The sequence below is a fragment of the Pezoporus flaviventris genome, unplaced genomic scaffold, assembly GCF_033815535.1.
Source record: "Pezoporus flaviventris isolate CSIRO_AGI_PZ_B2104156 unplaced genomic scaffold, CSIRO_AGI_Pfla_v1 ptg000097l, whole genome shotgun sequence".
NCBI lineage: Eukaryota > Metazoa > Chordata > Aves > Psittaciformes > Psittacidae > Pezoporus > Pezoporus flaviventris.
In genome coordinates this window covers 2,220,385-2,246,185 of record NW_026892645.1, presented here as the reverse complement: position 1 = coordinate 2,246,185, position 25,801 = coordinate 2,220,385, and the positions used below count along the sequence as shown (strand labels likewise).

At 46.6% G+C, this 25,801-nt stretch overlaps 1 protein-coding gene across 7 annotated transcripts in view; it reads right to left on the bottom strand.

Annotated features, from left to right (window-relative positions):
• DAB2IP (DAB2 interacting protein) overlaps window positions 1–25,801 on the bottom strand; it is a 209,010-nt gene that overhangs the window by 76,851 nt on the left and 106,358 nt on the right. For all 7 annotated transcript variants that reach the window (XM_061476493.1, XM_061476491.1, XM_061476490.1 and 4 more), the window contains one exon: window positions 25,080–25,198. In XM_061476493.1, coding sequence (XP_061332477.1) covers window positions 25,080–25,198 — 119 coding nt within the window. The remainder of the gene's footprint in view (window positions 1–25,079; window positions 25,199–25,801) is intronic.

The following is a 25,801-nucleotide window of genomic DNA, read 5'->3' as shown; positions in this document are numbered from 1 at the left end:
GCAATGAGGTCTCCTCTGTTCAAGAGAACACTTAGGTACAAGCTAATGTCTTCCCGAAGAGAAGCACTGTGGTGAATCGAGGCTAATGGCTTCCTCATACCCCTGTGGTGGAGGTGGGAACGAAGCTTGGTCTCTCCACAGAACAGTTCTGATCCTGATGGGAATGGCTCAGCAGCCTCGGAGACTGCTTCTGCCTCCTCGCTTCACCCAAGGACACGGTGGCATCCTACAGGACTTAGTTCTTCAAAGCACAACAAGTACACAACACCGGATAAATGGCTTCGTGTTCAGTGTTCCGGGCAGGGTGGAGGAAGGAGATGGGGCAGTGAGAAGCAGCAAGACCTTGAGCAAGAGAAGCTCTGGGGAGGGCTATGGAACCAATGGAGCACGATCCTGTGCTAATGCCCATGGAGGAGCTCCTCAACCTGCTGTTTATCTTGCAATTTATCTATTTTAATCTCGTGCGGCTGAAGGACTATCAGTCCTGCCGTCTGTCTGCTGAAGGAAATAGCTGTATAATTGAGTTCTGATTGTTTAAAGCACTTGGCAGGAAACAATAGATAAAACCTGACAGGACTTTCACAGTTAACAATACAAACTAATGAAGTGAAATGCTGCTCAGAGAAATATTGTGACGGGTATCCACGGATTCAGATGAAGGAAAGGAAGTGTCAGGGTGAGTTCTGCGCTGCTCTCCCTCAGTCTTGACTTTGATGAAGAGTCATCAGCTCCTCCTCCTCTCTGTCCACACTTCCATCACACTGCTCGGTCCCGCAGCACTGTCAGCAAGTTTGTAAAGTGACACTGGTTTAAGCAATTCCCAGAGAGGATCCACAAGTGAGCTGAGCTCCCATGGACTTCAGCATTCCTACGGCTCTTACCAGCAGGATCTCACCTGTGGAATGACACAGACCATCGAAGGGAAGCGATGGGGGAAACCCTGAACCTGGATGGATGCACAGGCAGCACTGAACTTCCAGCACGAGCATTTGGGTGCAGGATTGTTCACAGCCACAGCATGACAGGAGCTCAGCACGTAGCCAGCGCAGGCAGGGAGGGCTCTGACTGTCCAACTTGCTCCTAAAGGCAATGGCTGGATATTGAACTTTGGTAGCAAGAGTCACTGCCACTGCAGAGAGCTACAGGCACTTCTTATTGTCCCTTATCTTACACATTGCAGCTCAGAGCCTGAATTATTCAAAGCAGTCTCCACTGGCAGCTTCTTGAAGCAGGAGGCACACAGACACACAGATGGTGGCTGCAGTTTTCCCCTGTGCCTGGAGTATCCCAATTCCCACGTGTGTTGAACTGGACAATTAGTGCAATTTGTTAAGCAGGCAGCAGGCAGTGAGCTGGAGCACACTGTGCTGTGCTCTCAGAGGGTGCTGGTCCACAGCCCCTCTCATCTTCATGTCATCAGATGGGCAGACAGGCAGCAGCCAACCTGCCCTGGCCACGAGTGCAGTACACAGTGTATTGGGTTGGCTGGTTGTGGTTTCAACCACTGGCTCAGCTAGAATGACACTAAAGGCCCCAAAGAAACCAATGAGAGGCCCCAAAGAAACCAGTGATCAGAAGCACTACAGGAAATGATTTCCCTGTTGTGTTTCTTACTGTAGGCACAGTAAGATTGTCCTGGTGTGCTGCGAGGAGGTTCTATGCACAGAAGTAGGATCAGTGTCTATTGTGACTATGATTGATCTCTCAGATACCTCCTCAAAATCAAAGTTTCAAAGGCTCCTAGCTGCATCCAACCTGTGACAGTTCTCCTGGGGCACTGGGGTGTTAATACTTCAAACCTGACACTCCTGAAGCGGATGACAACGCTCCACGTTGACTCAAGGGTGGAGGAACAGACCTCAGAAGGCACGGATGTAGCCTGAGTTTCCTGGCTGAATGGTGCCATCAGCTGGTTTGCTGTCATGGAGGCGAATTGTCCATTACCTTGGGAATACCACAGGCTGTTTACTGGGATGAGCTCAGCAGCTGGGAGGGATCAGGGACTCCTGAGTTCCTGCACTGATGTGCAAAAGCAGCAGCAGTGGTAACAGACTGTGATGGGTACAAAGGGAAAATACCAGTATAGCTTTCTCTGAGCAGACCTGTGCGTCTGTGGTGCCTGCCCATCACCTTCACTGGCTCACTAAACACGCAGGATGCACAAGGAGAGGGTTGGGAGCAGCTCTGTGGTGTGAGGGTGGGATCCCACAGGCACTGGGATCAGATGTGGTGGGTGCTGGACAGTGGTTGTGAGAGCTAAGCTGGAGGCCCCAGCTGGAGCCCAGGTCACCACAGAAGCCAAACAGTCGTTACTATCCTCACATTGCAGGCTCAGAGAAAGGTAGAGGGGTGTCTGTGACCAATATCTACTGTGATTTCCCCAGGGGAGCTCAGGAATGCCTGGTTTTTCATGTCCAAATTTAATCCCTGCCAATAGTTCATGTAAACAAGGGAGACCAAAACTACACAGAGTTAAGCCTAGAGTCTGCCTAACGACTGCATTATCTTCCCAGTGACTCCGTATAAGCGCAGAGTTTTCCTGCAGTCACCATAACAGAACCATCACTACTGTGTCCTCTGGATGTCATTAATAAATAATAAATCAAACCACTCAGGAAGAGGGAGCAAAACCACATCTCAGATTTTTCAGAGCACACTGAGGTCAGTAGCAGGGACAGGCAGGAAAGGGAATGTGTAACGGGACGAGCCCTGGGGAACAGCAGCTTTGCAATGTCACAGGGACAGGTAGGAAGATCAGAGGATGCTGCAGGCACAAGCAGTGCCGGCAGCACAGCCCAGGCCCCACTGCCCGCAGGCACCAGCAGCACAGGAACAAGAGCGCCGGGTTTCAATGCCAGCGCCAGCGTCTGCCAGAGAAGGTCAGTGTATTTTTGCTGTCAGCTTCTTGGGAGGTTTCTTTCAACATGGCTTAATTGGGTTTTAGCACTGGTGAAAGCCCTGGAGAGAGAGAACTCACGCTTAGTCACAGAGAGTTATGAGCCCTGACAATGGCAACGTCCCTCTTTGCACAGTCAATGTATGAACAGTTCTCTCCTCCCTCTCTGCAGTCAGTCCTGCTGAGATCCAGGAGTCAATCCTCCCTTCTCTTGCTCTCTTTTTTTCCAGTACACAGCATTGTCCATCCCCAAAGTTCCTCCTCTCTCGCTGTTGGCAGCAGTGAGACAGGAGGGTGGTGTCACCAACTGGTGGTACAGGAAACAGACTGGTCCTGAAGAAACTGCTCTAGCAGAAGGTGTCCTTGCCCATGGCAGGGGTTAGGAGCTGCATGAGCTTTAAGGTCCCTTCCAACACAAAACAGTCCGGGATTCCATGCTTCTAGGAGTACAGGGCTTGGAGGATAAGCTTTGACACCACCCACTGTTCTTGGGTCAGTTTAGCCCATCCCTGCGCCCCAGTAACTCCACCAACATCTTAAGGAGTAAATCAATACCTGGTGTTCAGTCACTTCCACAGATTTCTCTCCTAACCTCTGCTCTTTCTCGGCTGCCTCATACCCACCCTGCCTCACAATTATCAGAAAGAAGAAGAGAAGGAAAATACACAGCAAGAGGAATCCCCTTTTTTTTTTTAAAGACAAGGAACAAACTATTCTCAAAACAGCTGCTCGAATATCAACTGGAAAAGGAATCCAACCCCAAAATAGAGGCCAGTGAAACACACCCTGTCGATGGGAGAAAAATATCTTCATCATCCTTTCCCAAGTTAATCTTTTTCCCAGGTGTGCCAAGCCAGCCAGAGCCCAGGGAGGGAAAGCGAGTTGCTTTCCATTTCCTGAACACTTCTTAAACTATGGAAGGCTCAAATCCATCATCCCAAACATGACTCCAACCATTTCTCTCCCTCTTGTGCTCTCTCAAAGAGCCTCACTCTGCTGGAACTTCATTGTGGCCATTTTCCTCTTTATAGAAAGCATTATTCTTGAGACACACTCAGTTCCAAAGCAACACACGGGTCATTCTCACCCCCACACATGGAACACTCAATGAATTGCTTTAGTTTACCGCAGCCTGAGATGGGATTTCAAAACGTGTCGGATCCTTCCAAGATCCTGTTCCTGTTCCCACTCCCTGCCCCACCCTTCGCTCTTCACAGTGATCCTTTGGGGGATGCTGAAACTGAAATCCATGTGCTTGCCAAACAGTTTTCCTTTTCACCACCTACACTTCCACTTGGGCTCCCGTGAGGCCCCTGGGGCGCGCCGCTGCTGGCACTTGATCCTGGCAGCAAATGGACCTTGTTTGATTGGGACTGGGTGGAAGGAATCTGCTTCCCATCAGATGTGTGAGGCTGGGCTGCGGGGAGGGTATTATTGTGTTTACTGGCTGGGGATATTTTGAGTGCAGTCGTTTGTTGTTGTGATTTTGGATTAGAGGCATCTCCTGCCTCCTCACAGTTGCTGGCAGCATGCTGTAAAAATATGATTAATTAAAGTGTGACTGTGAATCCACTCAGAGGCTTCAGACTTTTCCTCCTCTAACATTAAATGGAGAAGGGGCCATTTAAAAAGTTCAGACCTTGAAGCAGAATTCAAAGTACACTCAGTGCAGCTCAGCATGACGAGGGTCAACCTTCAACATTTAAAAGCCATGATTCCTCAGAGAGAAGAGACTTCAGTTCCTGGCCCAATCCCAAATACAGAAATAAATAAGTAACAGATAAATAACCAGGCCCTGCTCAAAAGGACTTTGGCAGAAGCACACTGGTCACCTGAGGGGCTCCTTCATAGCCTGTGACGTTTTTACCTTTGTAGACAGCTCAATCCCAGAATAAAGCCCTGTTGTGCTGAGATTTGAGAGTAAAACAACACATTCTGGCTCGGTGAGAAGCCCCTGGAAATCCTGGAAGACCTTCACAAGACCACAAGTGTAGGACTTGTAAAAGAGACAACTTGATAAATTGGGAAATGTGAATTTGCTAACAGGGATTTAAAAGGTATTTTAAGTGATGTGCAATGGCTGCAGCGCAGGCACGGCTCAATCTGAGCGGGGCTGAAGGTCTGCTTTTGAAGGAGTCAAACTTGAAAGAAAATAAGAAGAAAAATGTCTGCTACATTCCAAGGTCACAAAGGGTTCCCTGAAGCTCCGTATCCCTCCCGACTCTGCCTTCCTAAATGATAGTCACTTGTTAGTGCAGAGCACCTACTTGAAACGGAGCATAATTAGCAGGGAAAAGGAAAAGCATGTCAGACTGAGAGAGGATGTCTGTAACAAGAGGTTGTGAGGAGCAATGTGCTGCACATTCAGAGGCAAAATGAGCTATTTATTTATTTCAAGAGCATTACTTTTAAGCTTGACATGTTTTAAGCAGATTGGTATTCTACAGCCTTCTGACTGATAGCTTGGAGGAAAGGATCAAGAATGGGAAGCAGAGGCTTGTTACTCAGCGGTAGCCCACTTTTCCAAGCTGACTCCCTTACTATCTCCAAAGTTCAGTATCATGGTCAATCCCCACAGGCACTCCCTCTGCCTAACCCCCTGTTTGGAATCACCACCCAGATGCTCCACAAGTGAACCGGTTTCTCTGAAGAGGATTCATGAATCCGGCAAACCCCTGCTTTGAATGGTGAGTACTGTAGGAGATGACTTGTGGGACAAAATGTCCCATTTTAACAGGTCCGGGCCACGAGGAGTCCCCAGCACACACCAGGTTTTAAAACCAGTAACTTGTACAACAGCCCGGAGCTGGTGTTATCAATGCAAAGCTGCTGCCTGAGCTCCGGAGGCCAGCAGCTCACCCCACTGTACATGCACCGCCCAGCCCTGCTCTTGCCAAGGCTACAAGCAAAGGTAGCGTGAAATAAACAGACATTTGCTTCTGAAAAAAGAAAGAAATCAGTAATTCTCTGTTGTCAGGCAAGAGCACAGGCTACAGTAAAGCCTCTGAACAGGTAAACTTCGGCGCAGCCATACATATAGATGGTGCAAGTGCAAGACAAGGAATGGAAATTTAAAAGGAAACATTTGAAGTTGGGGTGAGGGTAAAAAAATACATAAGCCTTTGAAAAGACAGTGATTATTCGAGATTGTAAATCTGCATGCTAATGTATGTGATTCCCATTGACATTTGCTTTCTAACTCAGTTTTTATTCATTTTGTTGCACACAGATAAGTTCTAGATAAGAGCATTGTGGTGTGCAGAAGGCTTAATCCAACAGAAACCCCCTAACATGCAATTTAAGGATCTCAGGTTCATTAATTCTAAGAGCAGCTTGTTTAATCTAGTTTATTTGCATGGGACTGAGCGAGTCAGGGTACAGCAGACACTGCCTTCCCTTCAGAGACACCCTTTGGGGTCTCCATGCCGGACATGGAGCTTGCTTCTCCATCCTCTCACCATTGACTGGGCAGGTAAAGACTGGACAAGCCCAGAAAGGTCTGTTTCCAACAGAGATTCCAGCATGATCTGTCCTCTCTGCAGGCTTTATTTTCTGCTAAGAAAATAAAACTAATACCCAAACACTCTCCTCCTCATGAACCCATCAATGAGAACTGGACTAAATCCTGAGAAGAACTGCTTTTCCCCTGTGAAACAAACACGTTTTCCCCTAAGCCCTGTGCCCTATGGAACTGCTTCCTTTTCAAGAAATCCAGCTGTGAGAAAGCCTCAAACTTCCTCCAACTCTGTAGCTTTCAGCTGGGACAAGTCCCTGTTTTGTAGCCATGACCCATCTCTAGTTTTGCCCACCAAAGGCAACATCTGAGGCTTATACAAGAGAATCAAAAGGAAACAACAAAGACCTTCCCCAGCCAACATCTGCTGGAGAACAAAACACTGCACCCGGGCTATGACGTTCAAACCATGCACCCCAACCCATTCTCCCCCTCTTCCCCCCAGACCCTCCTTTCCCCCATAAATCTCCCTCCTCTCAGACCCTGGTTGGGATCCTCAGGTGCTAATGGAAAGCAGAAGAGACCTGTTGGATGGTTGACTCCTCCAGCACATCCCCAGGGACCGTGTCAGTAACTGGAGAGCTTTCACTCCTCCTCCAGGCAGCCTGCTCCAGCCTGACATATGCTGCATGCGGCTGATTTCCCGATGCCTGGATGCCTGCATCTTCCCACCTTGTCCCACGTCTATCTGTCAATTACCCACCCTAAATTCTTCCACCTCCCCACTGTTGACACCTTTTAAATACATGGTTATGAAATCCATCCTCTGTTACCCTGCAGCCGACCTACATAACAGACCAGGCTCTGCTCTGCACTCCCAGCAGCTGCTCGAGGGTTGATGCAGACAGAGATGTTCCCAAACTCCCAATCTGATCCCACCGAGGGGCTATGTTTAGATCACACACCAGGGTCTCGTCAGACGGCATCCCAAAGAGCATCCATCATGGTTCGATCCTACTTTGCTGCCTCCGATGTAGCTTGTTAACTATTCCCAAAAATGAGTGTGTTTTAATGACTGTTTTCTGAGAATTGGGATTATTTTCCTCCTAAATGTTTTCCTCTGATTATCTCCAGGATGAAATTCATTTGGTTAATTACCATCCTTTTAATTTGTTTAAGACTGTGTTTCTGTTTCCTGTGCTGCAACACCTCCCTGCCAGCTCTGCCTGCATTTATTCAGTGTCTGACAGACTCTCAGTTTGGGGAACAAACAGAAGATTTCCATAAAAACACACACCAAACAGGCAGCCCTGTGGGGAAAGCCTGAGATCCACCTAAAATCCAAGGCAGGAGAGAAACCTCATTCAAATGGGCACATTTATTGCTGGTGTTTATTACTGGAAGTCGTGTTTCTGAGCCCAGCCAGGTTTCAGCCTCCCGCACCCTCTCAGCCTCCAATTCCACTTCATCTCTGGACATGCAGTCCAAGCTGTCCTCCTGTCAGACACAATCTTTTATAACATCTCCTTCATTTGCCAAAACCCGGCAGTTTTGTACCTAATGCCTTGGCTTATTCCATCATCATCCTATTACTACCCCGAAACAGAGGTAGATGAATTCCAATTTCATTATCAAGCTCTCAGTTCCAGTCAGTGATGCACATACTGGAAGAGCCCTCCTCTAATTTCATTAGTTTTCTAAACTCCCCTAATAATAACAAAAAAAATATCTTCCATGGATAATGCAAATGAGACCAATGGAGCCATTAGGAGACATTTCAAGTATTCTTGAGCCAACGGCAGAGCCACCCAAAAGGAAAGGTCGTGGCACCCAATTAAATTACATGCACAGACTTGAACTGCAGCAGCACTGAAGAGCATCCAATGGCTTGGGAAGAAATTCAGAGCTGTACCCATTTACCATCACATGTACAACACCACAGCCCCTGCTTCCTGGACGTGTACTTTGCCCTCTGTTACCTCAGGAAGGACAATTCCCCTTTCAGCTTACAGGAATTCTATCCAGCAGCTCAGGATGCTCTCCTTGAGCCCCTGCCCGTGTCCCAGCACAGCCCCTGGTGCCACCCCAGCCTCGGCTGCACCCACGGCTCTTTTCCATGCCAACATATTTCTATCTCATGCAGAAAGCTGTTTGTCCCTTAATAGGGCACATTTTCCAGAGAGCTCTGTGGTTCTGGAAATTATGGGCTATAAAGAATTAATGGATGAATATAAATCAATTTAGTTCACCAAGAGAGTATGCGTTTTATGTGGTGGAGGCTTTCAAAGAAAAGTAATTAGTTGATTTGGCATTTTAATCTTCAGAAAAATAAAGAAGCTGTTTTTCTGCTGAGAGGATGTGTTTGAACACAGAAACATATGCTGTGCTTTCTGAAACTATAGTAAGAAGTATTTATCTGCTGGATGTGGCATAGCTGATAGTCACTTCTATTGTCTCAGGAAGATTCCTTGCGATAAAGACTTCAGCACACACAGACTGCATTTTACTTCCCAAAGTGCCCAACTAAAGGCTCTTCAAAAGGGAGGTCTGCTTCTCTCCCAGGTAGGTTGCTTCTAGGGACTGCTACAAGGACATAAACAAATGAGATCAAGTTGGAGAAGAGAAGGCTCTGGGGAGAACTTAGAACAGTCTTTTAGCACCTAAAGGGGTCCCAGAAGAAATCTGGAGAGGGATATTTGACAGGGGCCTGTAGGGACAGGACAAGGGGAATGGCATTAACCTGCCAGAGGGGAGATTGAGATGAGCTCTTAGGCAGAAGCTCTTCCCTGCGAGGGTGGATGGGGCTTGGAGCAAGCTGCTCTAGTGGAAGGTGTCTCTGCCCGTGACAGGGGGCTGGGACTGGATGAGCTTTAAGGTCCCTTCAACCCAAACCAGTCTGGGATTCTATGATTCCAAGGATGATTCAGAGCCCACCTCCCGGGAGTATTGCATAAGATACTGCCCTCTCTATATCACTATCATACCAAACCAAATCCCTCCTTATTCCATTTGCTGCATTTCTCCCATTAACAGCCTTGGTGTGTTTAGCAGAGACCAACCCAAGCTAGCTTACAACACATTTGAGTTGCTTCCCCCCCCCTGCTCCCCACTAACAACTCATTTAACAGCAGCCCAGCAATTAGAAAATCAATATTCCATTCAGACGTGCACACTTCATCTAGAGCATTACTTAAGGAATGTCTCTTGCAGCCTTATCTTTGCTGGACAAAGGCTAGGGCAGAAAGGACACTCTGGAGGTAGGTTATGTGACTGATTTAAGATGATTTCTCCTAAAGCCCACGCAGTGTTTGCCAAATGTCTGAGGCTGGGTACAGCCAGCGTGGATATGACGTACTAATAAGCATCTCCGTGCCAGGGACTGTGTGTCTGAATACAGTTGCAGGGAAACGGAGGCTTGCTTTATTGTTTAATATCGTACCACCCACCTGAATAAAACAGAGCCTGACACATGTCATAAGGAATTACTCCAGGAATGCAGGGCCCTGAGGCACCAAAGCCCCGTTTGTATTGCAGTCGTGTTACCCAAAAATAAAATAAATAACTAACAATCACATCTTCTTTCCTATGAAAGGGCTTCCAGCCATTCAAGCACTTACTACATTGCTGTTACAAGCTCCCTTACTGGAGGTGCAAGGGCAGCAAAGGGGAAGAAAGGTACAGACACAGCGAAGAGGAGGAAATCACAACGGAGAAATGACTCTGATTTGCTGCATGTGAGGCCCTGCTGTATTCCCCCAACTCCAGAATTAGCACCAGTGGTTGTTGAAGCAGGATTCAAAGCACTGCCCATCTGCAGACAGGGCTGGGAGCAGTCTGCTTCATTCACACGCTGTTTAAAACAAGAGCTGGAATTGCCAATTGTTGTGGAAAACCACTCCCTTGCATGCAGGCGAGCAAGGACGGGAGACACTGTGGATTCAGGGAAAGTCACCACCTGCCTGAGCCATTAGAGAGCGGCAACAGCAGAAATGCCCTGAGCAAACCCCTCCACCTTCCTTCCCAGCTTCTCCAGAAAAGCGAAAACCCCATCTCTGTGCATTAAGTTAAGTAGCAGGGATTCCCTTGGCGGGGAATGCTGGTGGTGAAAGCGGAAGAGCGCAGACTTCCCCAGTGCAGCCTACGAGTAATTCCCTGCTCTGCTTGTGCGCGTTGTGTAAGCCATGATTATGCAATCTCACAATTTACCACGGAGCACATTCTCAGCGCGCGACAGCTCAGCAGCAGCCTGTGACCACCACGAAAAGGACACATCTTCCTGCAAATTCACTGACATGGAATAACATGACCTGCTGTAGCACGGAAAAGGGCAGCGCAAAGATGAGCGCCAGGAAAAGGGGCCGCTGCTGACATGAATTCCAAGCAATGTACTCGGTCCTCTTTGTAGTTAATGCAAAGTCAAGCTGACCACGGGAAGGACATGCAGAACCTTTACAATAGGTGTGTGGGGAGGCTGATGTGAATTGGATGCTGTGACACAGAAAAACTGGAGCTCTGTGACCTCAGAAGCAGCACAACAAACAACTACCCAGAGCCGGACACTTGCCTGAAACGGAACCTTTTCCAGGGCACTTTCTGATACAAATGGTGGATGAAATCACTGGATGAAACAGCCCATCCAAAGTGATCTTCACAAAAGGCCCCATCTGACTGGTTTGGGGGTTGCTCTTTGGTTTGGGGTTGGGTTTTTTGGTACTTTGCCACTCGCATCATTTTTCAGCACAAAAATAATGAAGAATCCTCAGTGGATTTTTCAGGTGAGATAAAATCTGGATCATTTTTAAGGTTTACAAATCGTTGTAAACAGTGAGGAGATTACAGGAACATCTGCAATGCCTGATCACAACATTTACTAGAGAAAAAGTCTCCTCATCACTACTGCAAACAGTGCCCTAATACGCAGAGGTGCATGAGGGGTTTAACTCGATAAGGATGAACACAGTTTGGAGGGGTCAGTTACTCCAATATATTTTACAGACACCAAACGGGGTTATTCTCTATGTACCAAACACCAACAGCACCAATCCAATTTAATTCTGCATTCTTTATGCACTGACATTTCTAGCAAGAGAAATAAATAATGTAAAAGGAAGAAAAGTGTCCAGAAAATCTACTCAGAGGTGACTGATGGTTCTTCAGCTTATTGGTGACAAGGTCTGTGGTTTTAATACATCACACAGAGCAAGTAAAAATGCCAGAGATGCAGGTGATACAGAACTCACCCGACTCTAAAAATACTGACACATTGCTCTATTCTGCAAGCTGCTGGAGTCAGGAGCAAGAATGCCTTGGGCTGATTTGGAACAAATTAGTCTAACGTAGGAGAATAAAGCTGGAGAGGGGCTTTAGACAAGGGCCTGTAGGGACAGGCCAAGGGGAATGGCTTTAACCTGCCAGAACAGGGGAGACTGAGATGAGCTCTCAGGCAGAAGCTCTTCCCTGGGAGGGTGCAGAGGCGCTAGCACAGGGTGCCCAGAGAAGCTGTGGCTGCCCCATCCCTGGCAGTGCTCAAGGCCAGGTTGGCTTGGAGCAAGCTGCTCTGGTGGAAGATGTCCCTGCCTGTGGCAGGGGTTAGAAATGGGTGAGTTGGAAGGGACCTTAAAGCTCATCCAGCTCCAACCCCTGCCATGGGCAGGGACACCTTCCACTAGAGCAGGGTGCTCCAAGCCCTGTCCATTGACAGTCTCCCTGGGGCATGTGTAGCCTGAAGGAGCAGTGAGGGACAAACCTGTTGTCTGGGAGGCACAGGGAAAGCAGCCATGCCCACACAAGCTGCAGCTACTGTGAGGGCAGAGCGAGGAGCTCCCCAGGCTGTCAGTCAGAGCTGCATTCGTACAGAGGAGTTTCTTCATTTCTAAAAGTTGATATTGGAAAATGTCACTATTCATTGCCAAGAGGTGCCGTGACGCAGGCACTCTCATTACACCTAAGCTCTCTCAGCACAAAATAGCCACACACTGATAACCTGAATATATCTGCTGCAGCTGCTGTTCCATAGACTGCACTCTTGCACAGTCAGGTTATTTTACATGCTTATTAGCCCCATTATTTTATAACTCATTCCTCTGTGTAATGCTGACTCTCTATCACTTCATTTTAACAAAAGGATATGCTCCTCTGAGACAAGAGGGGATGACGAGTCTCTGAGATGGAAAGGGAGGGTGAGTGAAGGCAGCAGGTTGTGTTATGCCTGGGCTGAGGAAGTGCCTGGCAGAGCAGGAGGCCTGGAGCCTCTGTTCCCATGGGAGCTCTGGAGCCTCTGTTCCCTTGGGAGCTCTGGAGCCTCTGTTCCCATGGGAGCTCTGGAGCCTCTGTTCCCATGGGAGCTCTGGAGCCTCTGTTGCTCTTCCTGCTCTTGGAGAGCTCTGCTCTGGGCGAGTGCTCCAGGGGAAGAGGTGAGAACGACGCAGGAGGGAGGCAGCCCGCACCCTCCCGGTGCTAGCAAGGAGCACGGAGCTCACAGCAGCACATCCTGCATCTCCAGAAGTGTGGGGTTTACTTGGGCCACGCCACTTCAACCTGTCTGACACAGCACAGAGCTGTGGCATCCGACACAGACTGTTAGAACCATGGCACGATGGTCCCCCATGCTCTTGCTGTCAGCCATCAGCACCACTGATATTAATGGGGGGGGCTGACCAGCCTGGCTGGATGCTGACAGTCCACAGTCTTTGTACTGCTGCGCACATTGCTCCAAGCCCGTCTCCTTGTAGCGCTCAGTCAGTAACACTACCTGCTGAGTGTCCCGGCAGCCTGTTGTCTCCCTCCTCCTCCAGCCCAGAATTTCTCTTCAGGTCACAAAAGTGCAGAATCTGGATGCTACCAAACCCCATCTTCATGTTCCTCATGTTTCCCAGCTGCAGCACCCCTCAGACACCTATCCTGCAGATGCACACCACACACATGCCAGTGCTGTCAGAAAAACAGCAGCTGTCAGGAAAAACAGCAGCAGTTTCTTCCAATGGTGTGCTAGTGTACATATGCTATATATTTATTAGGGAAAGCCTCAAGAAGTGATATAAACCATGGAAAACAGTCTAAGGGAGGCTCTTCAGCTGGAAAAGGAGGGACGACATGACAAATGTCCCCTTAGCAAATTATCAGCAAATAATGCATGGTAAAATAAGAATAAACTGTCTGTTTCTAGTTACTGTCTTTTACTAAAATGCCAAGAAATAGATATTAAAGATGAAAGATAACTAACAATAGATTAAAAAATGCTGGTGGTACACGTTATGTATCACACATCTCCCTGCCTCTGTGGGACTCACTGATACAAGATGCAATTGTGAACAAAGGCTTCACATGCCTCAAACAGGACTATTATTACTTTTTAAGGCAATGAAACCTTTTATACCATGCATCAGAGATAACCAAGCTCTCGAGCAGGGAATAAGCCAACCATGAACTGGTGAGAGCCTCAACATGAGTGACTCTATCTGAGCAGGGCAAGACACCCTGCCTTGCTTTACACAAAGAGAGAGCTTTCGCGATAAAGGCATCAAGTCATAAACTTCTCTCCAGTGCACGTCAGAACGGATACAAGAGGGCCATGATAATGAAAGAAAAGACAAATAATTCTGTGCCCTTTTCTTGCAGGTTTCACTCAAGGACTTGGAATTGCTTTATGAATACATATCACAGAGCCGTCAGCAGCCTTGGGACGCGGCAATGTTACACAAAGCTCATAAGCTACACTTAAGAGACGACAGTTAAAGCCAATGCAGAAGTCAGCGGATGATTTCTCCTAAGTTACATGTTCTCTGAGAACATGTTAAAATAGAGTCAGAATTATTACCCACTCATTAGGGCTCAAATGTCTGTGTAAATGAAGCCAGGAGCAACTAGTTATAGGAAGAAGGATTGAGGAGATTAATATTAGCTAGACTCACTTCCCTAGATGGCTCATAGAGTTTCTAATAGAATAGAGATGCAAGAAAGCAATTAAAGGCCCTAACTTAAAAAAAATCTCTAAGTGCTGAAGGTCTGCCAGCATTTACCTCTAAATTCTGCAGCGCAACTGGGCCCCTTCCTCCAGGGACCTTCTAACAACCTCTCAGACATCAGGGTAATTATTGCAAAGTGGGACCCAGACTGTGGTTACTGGTACAATCAAGAAAACCCCTGGGGGTTTCACCATCAGACACGTTCTCACCAGAAGTGAAGCACACTGTCAGCTGTGGGCTGGCATTTCTGTAATGACTAAACTCAAAATCCCATTCTCTGTGGCTGCTGATGCTCCGGAGGGTTGGGGTTGAGGCTGTCTGCTCAGGGGTGCTTCCAGATAGGTTTGGTATCCAGCACGGATCCACCACAGCCATAATCCCTGAAGAAGACTCCTGGCAAGGAGCATACTCATGGAGTTAGAAAGAAGACAAGGGAGATAATAGATGGAGAGAGACAATATCTAAAGAGCTCTGGGTGACAGGGTCTAGTGTGTGGTGTCCCTGCCTACGGCAGGGGTTGGAACTGGACAATCTTAAGGTCCTTTCCAACCCAAACCATTCAATGATTCTATCATCATAAGGGTAGGACATGGCCAGTGAAGTGTCCCTGCTCTGGCAGGGCACTGCTGCTCCCCTGCAACAGTCTCTAAGCAAAACTTGCAGGCCTGATGTTTCAACTCCTCCAACCAACTGGGTGTTCTGTCTCTTTGGGGAGCTTAAGGACTGTGGTGGTGTCGTGGTTTAAACCCAGTCAGGTAACTTGTTCACTCACTTCCCCCCCCTTTCTTGCCCTCCCCCTGCTCTCGGAGGGACGGAGAGGAGAATCAAAAGAATGCAACTCCCATGGGTTGAGATAAGAACAGTTTAGTAACTAAGGTATAACACAAATCACTACTGCTACCACCAATGATAATAATGATAGAGGAAATAACAAGGGAACAGAATACAACACCTCACCACCCACTGACCGATAACTTGCCCCCCCTCAGCCCGACCGAGCACCAACCGATACCTCCTCCAACCCTGCAGTCTCCCAGCCCTTCCGGCTAACTCCCAGTTACATCCTGGGCATGACGTGCTGTGGTATGGAATACCTCTTTGGTCAGTTTGGGTCAGGTGTCCTGTCTCTGCTTCCTCTCAGCTTCCCCTCCTCCCTGGCAGAGCATGAGGCTCACAAAGTCCTTGGCCAAACCAAAACATCTCTATCAGCTCTGTTCCCGAGCTGAAAGTCAAAACACTGCACTGCACCAGCTACCAAGGAGGAGAAACATGACTGCTACTGCTGAACCCAGGACAGGTGGATTTGCAAGTTTCTGGAGCACAGGGAACTTCCACTGCTGGGGTATAAATCCACGCTTGGTTCTCACACGTAATCTCCAATTTAAGCAAACTGGGAGTAAGGAAAGAAATGAAATACTAATTGCAATCCAAATTGTTCCATCTTCTATCCACCCCCTGCCAACTTCCCTCCCTGCTCCCTAATCCATAAGGTCTGAGTGATGATCAGTGAATAATTAATTCTGGGTGAGTTGGAGAGGTTCCATGCAGAGCCTCTGCAGATGGAGCCAGGTCAGGAAAGGCATGGCCGGTGTTCGCTGCTTCCCTGTTGGTTCTGCTGGGCACCAGCATCCACCAAGGCACTCCCATGGGTGCTAATGGTACCATGCTGGCCAAGACCTCTCTGCTCACCAGCACAGACACTGCACAGACACATCTTTCCATGTTTACTTAGGAAGAAGTTACAGTGAAAATGATGCAATACAGAGTAATAGTGAGCAGTGCCATGTCAGTGACTAAAATATGAAAGTAGAGCATTAAAGCAACCCATTCAGAATGTACCAAAAGAAATGAAAGATACTGCAGTATTGTTTTTTTAAAGCATGCAAACTTGACCTTCTGAAAGCACACAGGTTAAAATGAAAGAGATCCAAGTACCACCAAAATCAAGCAACTGGCAACTGGAATTCAAATTAGCTTCTCACTGGGTTTTAGCAATAGTCAGGACTAAAATTGTTCCTATGTCCTAAGGCAGTAAGAAACACTTTGTATTCTGATTGAAAATGCCAAAGATCTCTCTCACACACACGGTCAATTCTGTTTTGACAGGAAAAAAATGATATAGAAATTCTTCTCTCTTTGTATACATATCCATATAATTTAAAGTGGTTTTTTTCTGTGTAGGAACAAACACATCCAGAATGGAACAAATCTCCCCACACAGCAAGAAGAGCAAAATATTAATTATTCAAGGTACATACAACTGAGTTATCTAAATCATTTGCTAAGTACTTTGCAGAGGGACTCCTATGGGGAAGAACCTTGGAATGGTTCGAGCAAGGGACATGTGTAATCTCTCATGTCCCAACCATGGCTATTGAGCAGGGCCAACACAACCCCAGAGACATCTGTACCTGTGAGCAAAGGGCAATGGCTGATAGAATGCCTGTGGCTTGAATAATTACTAATACACTGATATCATTTTGTGAATGAATGCCACCCTCTTGCACACCATCAATCATGTGCAATGCATGCCACATCCCTTTCTCATAGAATTACTTATATAACACACATGGATTAAAGCTAAATTCGTATTTTTGGCTTCAGTTCAAATCAGTTAAGTGTTTTAAAACAAATTGCATTTTAATTCAATTGAAAATGCAGTGCTTTCATTCAATTAAAATCAGTTCTTGCTTCTTTTCATCACACCTGACCTGAATTTTGCCAGGGAACGTGAGACATTCTGTAGTTGTACTGAAAATTAAAATTATGAACATTGCCAACCAGATAAACAAGATCATAATATCAGTATCCTAAGAAGATATCCATATGTGAATGAACTAAACGGTATCTCCCTAATAATCATGTAAGACAGGGCTCTACCTCAGAAGGCATTATTAAAGACTGTGGTAAGGAGGAAGGACAGAGGAGCGCATTCTTTCTCCGGTCTGTTTTTTCCCTTCCCTCCCAGCTGATGGATGAACTTGACAGAGTTATTTTATATTCACAAGTCTCGAACATCATTACACCCAGTGCTCTGTACAAGGAGCTGCCAGCAGTGAGCTCAGCGCACACGCTGCCTCCAGCTACAATCAGCGCGTTTCTGTGCACGACCACTGCAATATGAAATTGGATAACAAGATACCCACGTCAAACAGCTGCGTCTTCCAGCTCCCGAACAAAGGATGCAAACCCTGCCCAACATCAGTTGTTATGTGCTCACTTACAACTCTTTGCCCTTCACATGGATTTTCCAATCAAGGTTTTGCAGAGTTTCAATGGAACGCAGCGAAACTTGGTTTTAAACATTTCCTCCTTCCGAGAGAGATGTTTATTGCTAATACTGATTGCCAATAGAAATGACAGAGTAGAGGACAGAGAAATTGGATCCATCAAGCAATGTACTTCTCCTACGAGAAGGGAAATTCCATTCTGGAAGATGGAACACGAGGCAGATGCTAAGTGGATATCTCTCCCCCACGGCTACACACCGAGAGTACAGTTTGACATTGTACCTCATTAAATGCAACCGCACATGTCATTGAAAGGAAAAGTCCTTTCCTGCCACCTCCCCGTTCCTCTGCACTTAAATGAGTTGGTTCAGTGCCCTGGTCGAATAGAAAATCATCCCCTAAATAATAATCTGCCATGGAATCAACTTGCTGACCTTCCTGCAATTGCATGATGACTGGATCTGCTGCACAGGGAACACATGGCCAGGAGACAGGGGCCTGTGGAAAGAAAGACTGCTCCTCTCAGATTAAAGTCATGTCTTCATCATGAGCAGCTTTCACTGTGTGCCAGAGTGTTTCAGCCTGGGATAGAAGTATCTTAGCTCTTACTGTCAACAAATAATAATTAAACTAGCAAACAGAAGGGTCAAGAACTCACAGAAAGCGTCTCCTGGTCTAAAAGCTGTAGTGATGGCATTTTCCTTCTCTTTTTTTTCCCCCTGAAGTTTATTGACATGAAGAGTAATGCTAATGTAATTGCACTGAAATTCATGCACATGAAAATCTCACCGCAGCGAAGCCAGAATAAATGGTCTGTTTGGAAACAAAATGTTAATGGAGTAGCAGAATCTGTCTTCGAGCTGAGGAATAGCAAGACACCATCAGCCACAATGCAACTGAACTGTTACCCTGACTCCGAGTCTTTGCTGGAAGGATAGGAACAGAACTATCTGCTTGTAACCCTGAGGTGTACACTGATGCACCACAACATCGTGTCTGCCAGGCAATGGCCAAATGAGTCAATAATGTGTATTCAGCCCGTGAGAAGAGGAAAATGAAAGACAGCATCCTTCCATCCATTAATCAACCTGCTCTCCCGCTGCCGACACAAAGCCTTCCGATTGTCAGCAGTTACCAAACATTCTTCAAACACTAACCATCTGCAGCTGGAATACAATGCTTTGATTACAAATGTCAAAAAGATAGAGCATAAAATTCACTTCTCCTTATTTAGTAGGTTTGGAGCACTGTGGCTTCACGCTACACTAATTCAGTGCCCTCAGTATGAAAACTCCCCATTATGATGTCTCGTCAAATTAGAGGCAACGATACAACGATGTCATCTCTCCCCTCACACAACACTATATTTTGTAATTAAGCAGGACAGTGAAACAATGGCCTTGCTTAGAGAGAAAAGGTCAGGAATGCAAAACATATTTTTGCAAGCTAATTGCAAGATGCATGAAGCCAATTATCCCAATAGTGCCGCATATGCCGAAGCAGGAAGGATTGTATCAGTTTGCTCCATGACTCCAAGTGGAGTCAAAGCGGTAGCTGTACCCCATGGGGCACAGCACTGTTAGGGACCTGGGAAGAGCAGGAACATGAGGAAGGCTGTTAAAATAATTCCAGCCTCTTAGCCCTTCCCTTGACATTTTCCTATGGCTTGAAAAATGTCTAGGAATTAATACAGTTGGCTCCTGAAAGATATCGGACGTGACCTCCCTATTTAGTTAGGAAGTTAGTCTGGATATGTAGGATAAGGGGAAGTGCTTACGTATGTCTTTGAGAACGTTGAATACCTCAGCCTCAGGTATGAATCACAGATTCACATCCACGTGGAAAAGCCAATTTAACAGCAAGAATAGTTGAAACCTTGCTGTTGCCTTGGGAGAAGCTGAAAGGCATCAGGTTGTTCTCAGTCCCTCTCAGGGCTGGAGCAGCTGAAGAGGGCTTTAGAACAACTATTTCTGTACCCATGGGCTGGTGCGATGGATCTGCAACCTCCCAGATCTACCAGGAGTTCTACTTCCCTTCCTCAAGAGCATGTAATGCAAGGAGCACTGACCAGGGAAGAGCCTGAGCTTTGCCAAGGCTCTGCTGTATGAATATTGGTCTTTCTTCCATATCAAGGATTATATTTGTTGTTTCAGTGCCTCCCCCAAACTCCCTCTTTCCATTAAGAGATTTATCCTTTTAAAAATATATGAATACCAGCTTCTAAAGTTCCTAATACCATAAGAAGATGAGGAACAGAACAGTTTCTGGGGAGAACTGGTAATTTCCTCCTGCATCTCTCCTTCAAAGCAGTTCTCTGGTTTTGCTCCAGCCTCCTTACGTAGCCATTAATTAGAGATCAGTAATTAAATTTCTGGTTCAAGAAATATTTTGCAAAGGAACCCTATTAACAGACTGATTTGCATATTCCAGGACAAAGTAGCCTTGATAGAAACGCAGGTGCTCTGCGAGGCCAGGCTCAGTCATGAGGCTGTGCTTGAATCCTTCAGCTACCGATGCTCGTGCCCTGACCAGGGGTGGGAGCAGACACTGCCCATGGTACCAGACCTGCAGAGACCATGACCTCCAGGTATTCCTCATCCTGACCTTGCAAGATGCTTCATTCTGCATTTCAGTTATCGACACTGACAGTGCCAAATGGATTCCCAATACAAACCAAGCAGTGTTTCCTCCCAGTATTTTGATTATCATTAAAACCAAAGGCCACTGCACTGTACTGAATACGCTGTGAGTGTCACTCTTCACCATGACACCTACTACTGCAAGTCTTCCTACTTAGAAAGCTTCGCTACGAATGCCATTGGAGTAAGGAGGCAGAAGAGAACAAAAGCTCTCCAGCACCATATCCACATCAAACTTAACCACTTTCATCATGCCTAAAAATACTTGGCGTATCAAGTTTGCTGGGAATAAACAAATGATAATGAGACCTGGAAAGAACTCACACACTAAGTTGACTGCAAGAGCACAGACGTTCATGAGTTATTGATGCTCTCCTATTGCATCAAAATCAGCTTTATGCACACTGAAAACCCAAAAGACAGCCTGCAGGAGCACCAGATGAGGAGTTAAATGCGCTGCAGGACATGACTTGTTCACTTCCTCTTCCTTCTGTGGATTCTTAGCAGAGATTTTTGATGGGATAAAGAAACAAAGTGGTTTGAAGAGGAAGTCGCAGGAGTGCAGGTCGCTGCTGTTACTATGGCACGGCTGTACCCCTTCCAAGGCTGAGGCTCATTTAACAATCAACCATATGCTCAGACTTTTGTAGTGCCAAGAAAAGCTGAAATAGAATGTTATCTTCTGGAAATAGGAAAAAAACCCTGCAAAATTATCACAAATGTTAGTAACAGAGTCCCTCAGCACTGAATGAATTTGAGGAATAGCATCCCTAGGAATGATCTACACTGGAATCACATCAGAACACGGAGCTCTACAGAGCACTCATCTTCCACCAGATCAAGGCAGTCTGAAGGTATTTGTCCCGTGAAGTGATGCTCTTCTCTCAGGGCTAGTGTAGCCTTTGTCTGTTGCAGGGGAGATGGGACCAAGTTCATGTATTTCAATTTAAAAACCTTTCCAAACCCCATACAAGACCCACATAAACCCACTCTTCAGATTCCTCACAAACTGTCAGAAATTAGGTTTAGAAAGATTATTGTAACAACGTGGCAGCAGGGCTCAAAAGGTCACTACAAGAGAACAACCAGAAACACACTGACCACCATCATTAACAACCGCAGCAGAACAACCGTCTCTCAGTTCTCCCTGTGTCCAAAGCCCAACCCAGAAACTTTCTCCATCACGAATTTTGTAGGAGAAATGTGGGTCCAATTAAGGCAAATCCATCTGCCAAATGCTTGATTTGTGGCTGTTTCCAGAGAGGCTGCTACAAAGAGAAACATTCAGGCTCCATGATAAAAACTTGGTTAGCTGCGGTAATAAATCAGGCCGCAGCACACATTGTCAGCAAAAGGCCACTTTTACCAAACCCTTTTTAGGTTTAATGAGCAATCCAAGCAGCCAACAAATGGGAAGGAGCACTTGGTCTGCAATCCTCCTGGAAATCTCGCACTTACATAAATCGCTTGTACCCGATTAATGCACCCCTCACACAGAATTCTTGTTATGCTTGGTCTGATTTTACTTCTTGTATTCACAATCAGTAAATTTATCACTGTTACAGTAACAGGACTCCCAGGATGTAACAGACTGTCAAAATCTGGCCAACTCCATCATATGAACCCCACAGTCATTTACTGAAGTTAGTGCAAACCCTTTGGTCCACAAAAGGTCTCTTCTCGGTCACTGTAAAATCCAATGCCATGAGAAACAACCATGTTTCTTCTGCAAACATAAGCTCTGCTTGACTGTAATCAGTGTATTTTTCTAACACACCTCTTTGGGCAATCCCCCAGATGTTCTCTATAGAGAAAAAAATGGTTACCCAAGGGTTTCCAAACCTGGAATTCTCTCAGGTTTCACAGTTGCTCTGAACACACACACAGAGCCCGTGACAACCGCAAACATCTGCCTGGCCATGGCCAGGGGAGCACTGGTGGATGGTACATCAACCTGAGATGGAACCCCCATTTCCGAGCTGTCAGCTCCCTTCCCGTACACAGTAACTCCACTTTAGAAGAGCAGCTCTGTGAGACCCCACTGGAAACCTGGCTGCTCACTTTGTGCCATGGCAAGGTATGAAACCAGCCCTTATGGGCACAAAATCAACAAGGTGATTCCCAACAGCGAAACATTCTGTGACTTTTCCTACGTTTCACGTTATTTCCCTGTTTTCCTTTGTCATAAAACTCACACTGTACAAATTTCTCACTATTGTAGGAGATAATAATTTTCCATTTTAAATTTCCATGACGTATTTAAGTGCATGCAATACTCAAACACAGGATAAAAAGCACAGATTTGGTTTTTTATATTCTATTCTCTGCTCTACCCATTCCCCCAGTCAGCTGCCTGTACATGTACATGCACATTATCCATACGCACCTGCTGTACATAGCAGGATAACCAGGACGTGCAAGAGAAGGAAAAATAAAGAAACCAAGAAGCATGACACAGTACCACTTTAGATGCACAAAAGCCAAGTCACAGAATCATTTATGATCTGCTGCAGGTCGGTATTTCAACCTGGAGTGTTCTGACGGCATTTATTGCACTATTTATTTCTGCTATGGCATCTCCTGCAGAAATCCTACACAGCTCCAGACCAGAGCACTGTTACAATGGGAATATCCATGAGCAAAGGAGCGGTCTGTGATCAGTCAGCTTGGATACAAGATGGAGTCAAGAATCAAATATTTAAGAGGCAAATATTCCAATACCAGATGCTTCCTTGAAACAGTTCTTGGATTTCAGGAAAGACAAGGGAGCAGAGCAGAAAATGCAGGAGGGGGATCGAAAGGACTCCAGCCCTTTCACACAGAGAAGTGAATGCATTGTGCATTTTAGCAGATGTGGATGGGAATGTTCAGGAAGATAAAATTATCTCCTGTAACCCAAACCCTCTCTGCATGGCTGAGAAGCCCAGCTGCTGCTTTTCTTTCACCTCTCTGAGAGCAACAGGACCTAAGGCCAAGGTCTTCTGCAGAAGGACACTCGCTTACATTACAGACCTGACACTACTGTGAAAGCCGAGGGTCTAAATCTTGCTGTCAAAAGCCATCACGTGTCAGATGGTTTCCTCCACATCAGGGCATGTCGAGGTATCACAGATACAGCATTTCTGACTGACACCTGCCTGATGGAAGCCTTTCATTTTCAGTTTCTAAATACTGATATAAGCAAATCTTTGGGGTTTATTCAAGGCTGCCAAACGCTACCTCCCCTCTAACCCACGCTTTTCAGCTCTACACTGGAAATGCTCTACAGCCATTCGCTGAATCCCTTTAAGGAAAAGTTGCAGTAAATGTGGCTTTCCCTGAAGGACCCTGCCCAGCAAGCTCCAGGCTCTTGTGCTGGGAGGACAGGGAAATAACAAGGCTTAATTTGGGAAAATGATTCTGGCTGCAGGGCTGGCCAAAACACTTAATTCCCATGCTCGGTCCTGCCAATATACAGAAAGAAACAAAACTCATCTAGGCAGAACACAACATTGTCTGATATGCCTGTCCTTTGAGGGAAGCAGCAGCACTGGAGGCACATCCCCGGTTCCACTGGCTTCTCTTCCATACGGAACACAGTGCCCTACTTTGAGCATTTGTGAAAACTGCAGCACACAAATCAAATCAACTCTTGTCTTCCTAGATAGCAACCCCTGAAATATTACTCTGCACTGACAGCACAATCCTTCTACCTGCACAATCCAGAAGGAAAAAGCTTAGGAGGCTGGAATAGGTCAGGTAAGGGAAAATCCAGATTAACTCTTGTCATTTGCGGGCTTCACAAATTCACGGCCCCTCCGGTGAATAAGTACTAAACTAAAGCAAAGTAAAAGTTGTCATTGCTTTTAAAAGTGAAACATTTACTTAATGGATTCTGAAGTACCCTCTTGATATATGAAAATGCTACTACTACAAATGGTTACATCAGCCTATGTCCAATTTGGCATCCTTTACAGACACACACTTTTCCTGGCACTTCAGTACTTATGTGTCATTCCCCGAAATGATTCATATAAGGTTGAAAGCAAGCCACTAGTTTGTTTCTGTGTAATGGAGTCTGTCTTACCCAACCATGACCTTGATCTGCATGGGAATTTACACGTAAATTCACCTAGAACGTGCCTGTCTCATGCACACACTGACATCAATCTGCACGGACATAAATAGATACAAATCCACTACAGAGCCTCTGTACTTTCTAATTGAGCTGAAGAATAAAACCAAGGTCTCATTTCTCCTTTATATCACTTGCATTTGCTCCAGCGCTGACCATCCCATGTCAAATGCTTCATCCGATCTACCTGCACATTCCCTGCAACACATCCCTCCTGGACTGAAAGATCCTGTCATGGCTCAGACAGAAAAAGCAGCTTCGGCCACATGCCGAGAATCCATCTCAGTGTAATGATGGCAGTGAAGGGCTGTGCTGAAGATGTGTGTGTGTGTGTGTGTGTGTGTGTGGAAAGGGGAGAGATGGATTTGGGATACTACGGTTCCTATTGTTCTATGTTATTGTTCACACAATGTCTAATGTGATGTTCAGTGTAGTCCAGCGTGTGAGCATCCTTCCCCTCCCTCCCTCACCTGCAGCAGGCAGCTTCGGCTGCTGCATCTGTGTGCTATTTATATGCTGGTGCATCAACTTAGGATTTATTGGGGAAAAGAAAGCAGAGCAGCCGGGCTTCTCTGTACATGTTATTTAGCCCGAAAAGGCAGGGCTTGCACCGTGTACTCGTCAACAGATTAAAACTACCCCTCTTAGAAATTAAGCAAGTCTACTCCTATCACAGATGTGGCCCTTGCTCGAAATAAGATAAGCAGGATATTAACAAGACCTGGAAAAATCAATATCCTCATTCTCTTCCACACCCCCTCCTCCGAGAAACATCCCCTTACCTTTCATTGTCCACACTCCTGAAGCCAGGTAAAATGTGCCGGAAGCTGCTGTTCCTATCAAGCTTCGGTTGGCTCTTTGTCCTTTTGATGGAGCCTTTGAGCCGCCGGCTGAGGAACCCCTGTGGGGTGAGACAAGAATACTAAATTACAACCCAAAAAGGGAGAAAGGGAGCGCGAGCCCTGGCCCTGCTCTCTTGCAGCGGGTGCAGCCAGGCAAATGGTTCTCTCCAGCCGCCTTCATGTGCGGCCGCCAGCAGCGCAGCTCCTCGCAGCCAACATCTGCTCCCAGCGCTTGCCGGGGCCGGGCGCTGCGTCGGCGTGAGACTCCCCGAAGCCTCCGTTTCCCTGGCAACCATCAGCTCCCATAAAAATACTGTCTGAAAGACAAGACTCGCACATTGCAACTCCTGACGGGAGCAGAGGCTGACGCCGGGCTCCGCCGGCCCAGCCCGGCCGCCCCATCTCGCAGGCTCGGGAATGAGATGCTCTTTGCTGGGAGACAGGCAAGAACTTCATTACCTGATCGAAAGCCTCCAGGTTGTCAGCCATGGTGGCAGGACTGCACTCAGGTGTTTGAGCTACACGTAAAACTATTCTATAGAGGCTAAACACAGCATCCGGGCTGGGCAGCTATAGGCACTGTCTTCGTGGAGGAAGGAACTGAACGCAGAGCGCCTTCTTCTCCGCTGTGCCTCCTCCCTCATGGAACATAAGTCACGGAT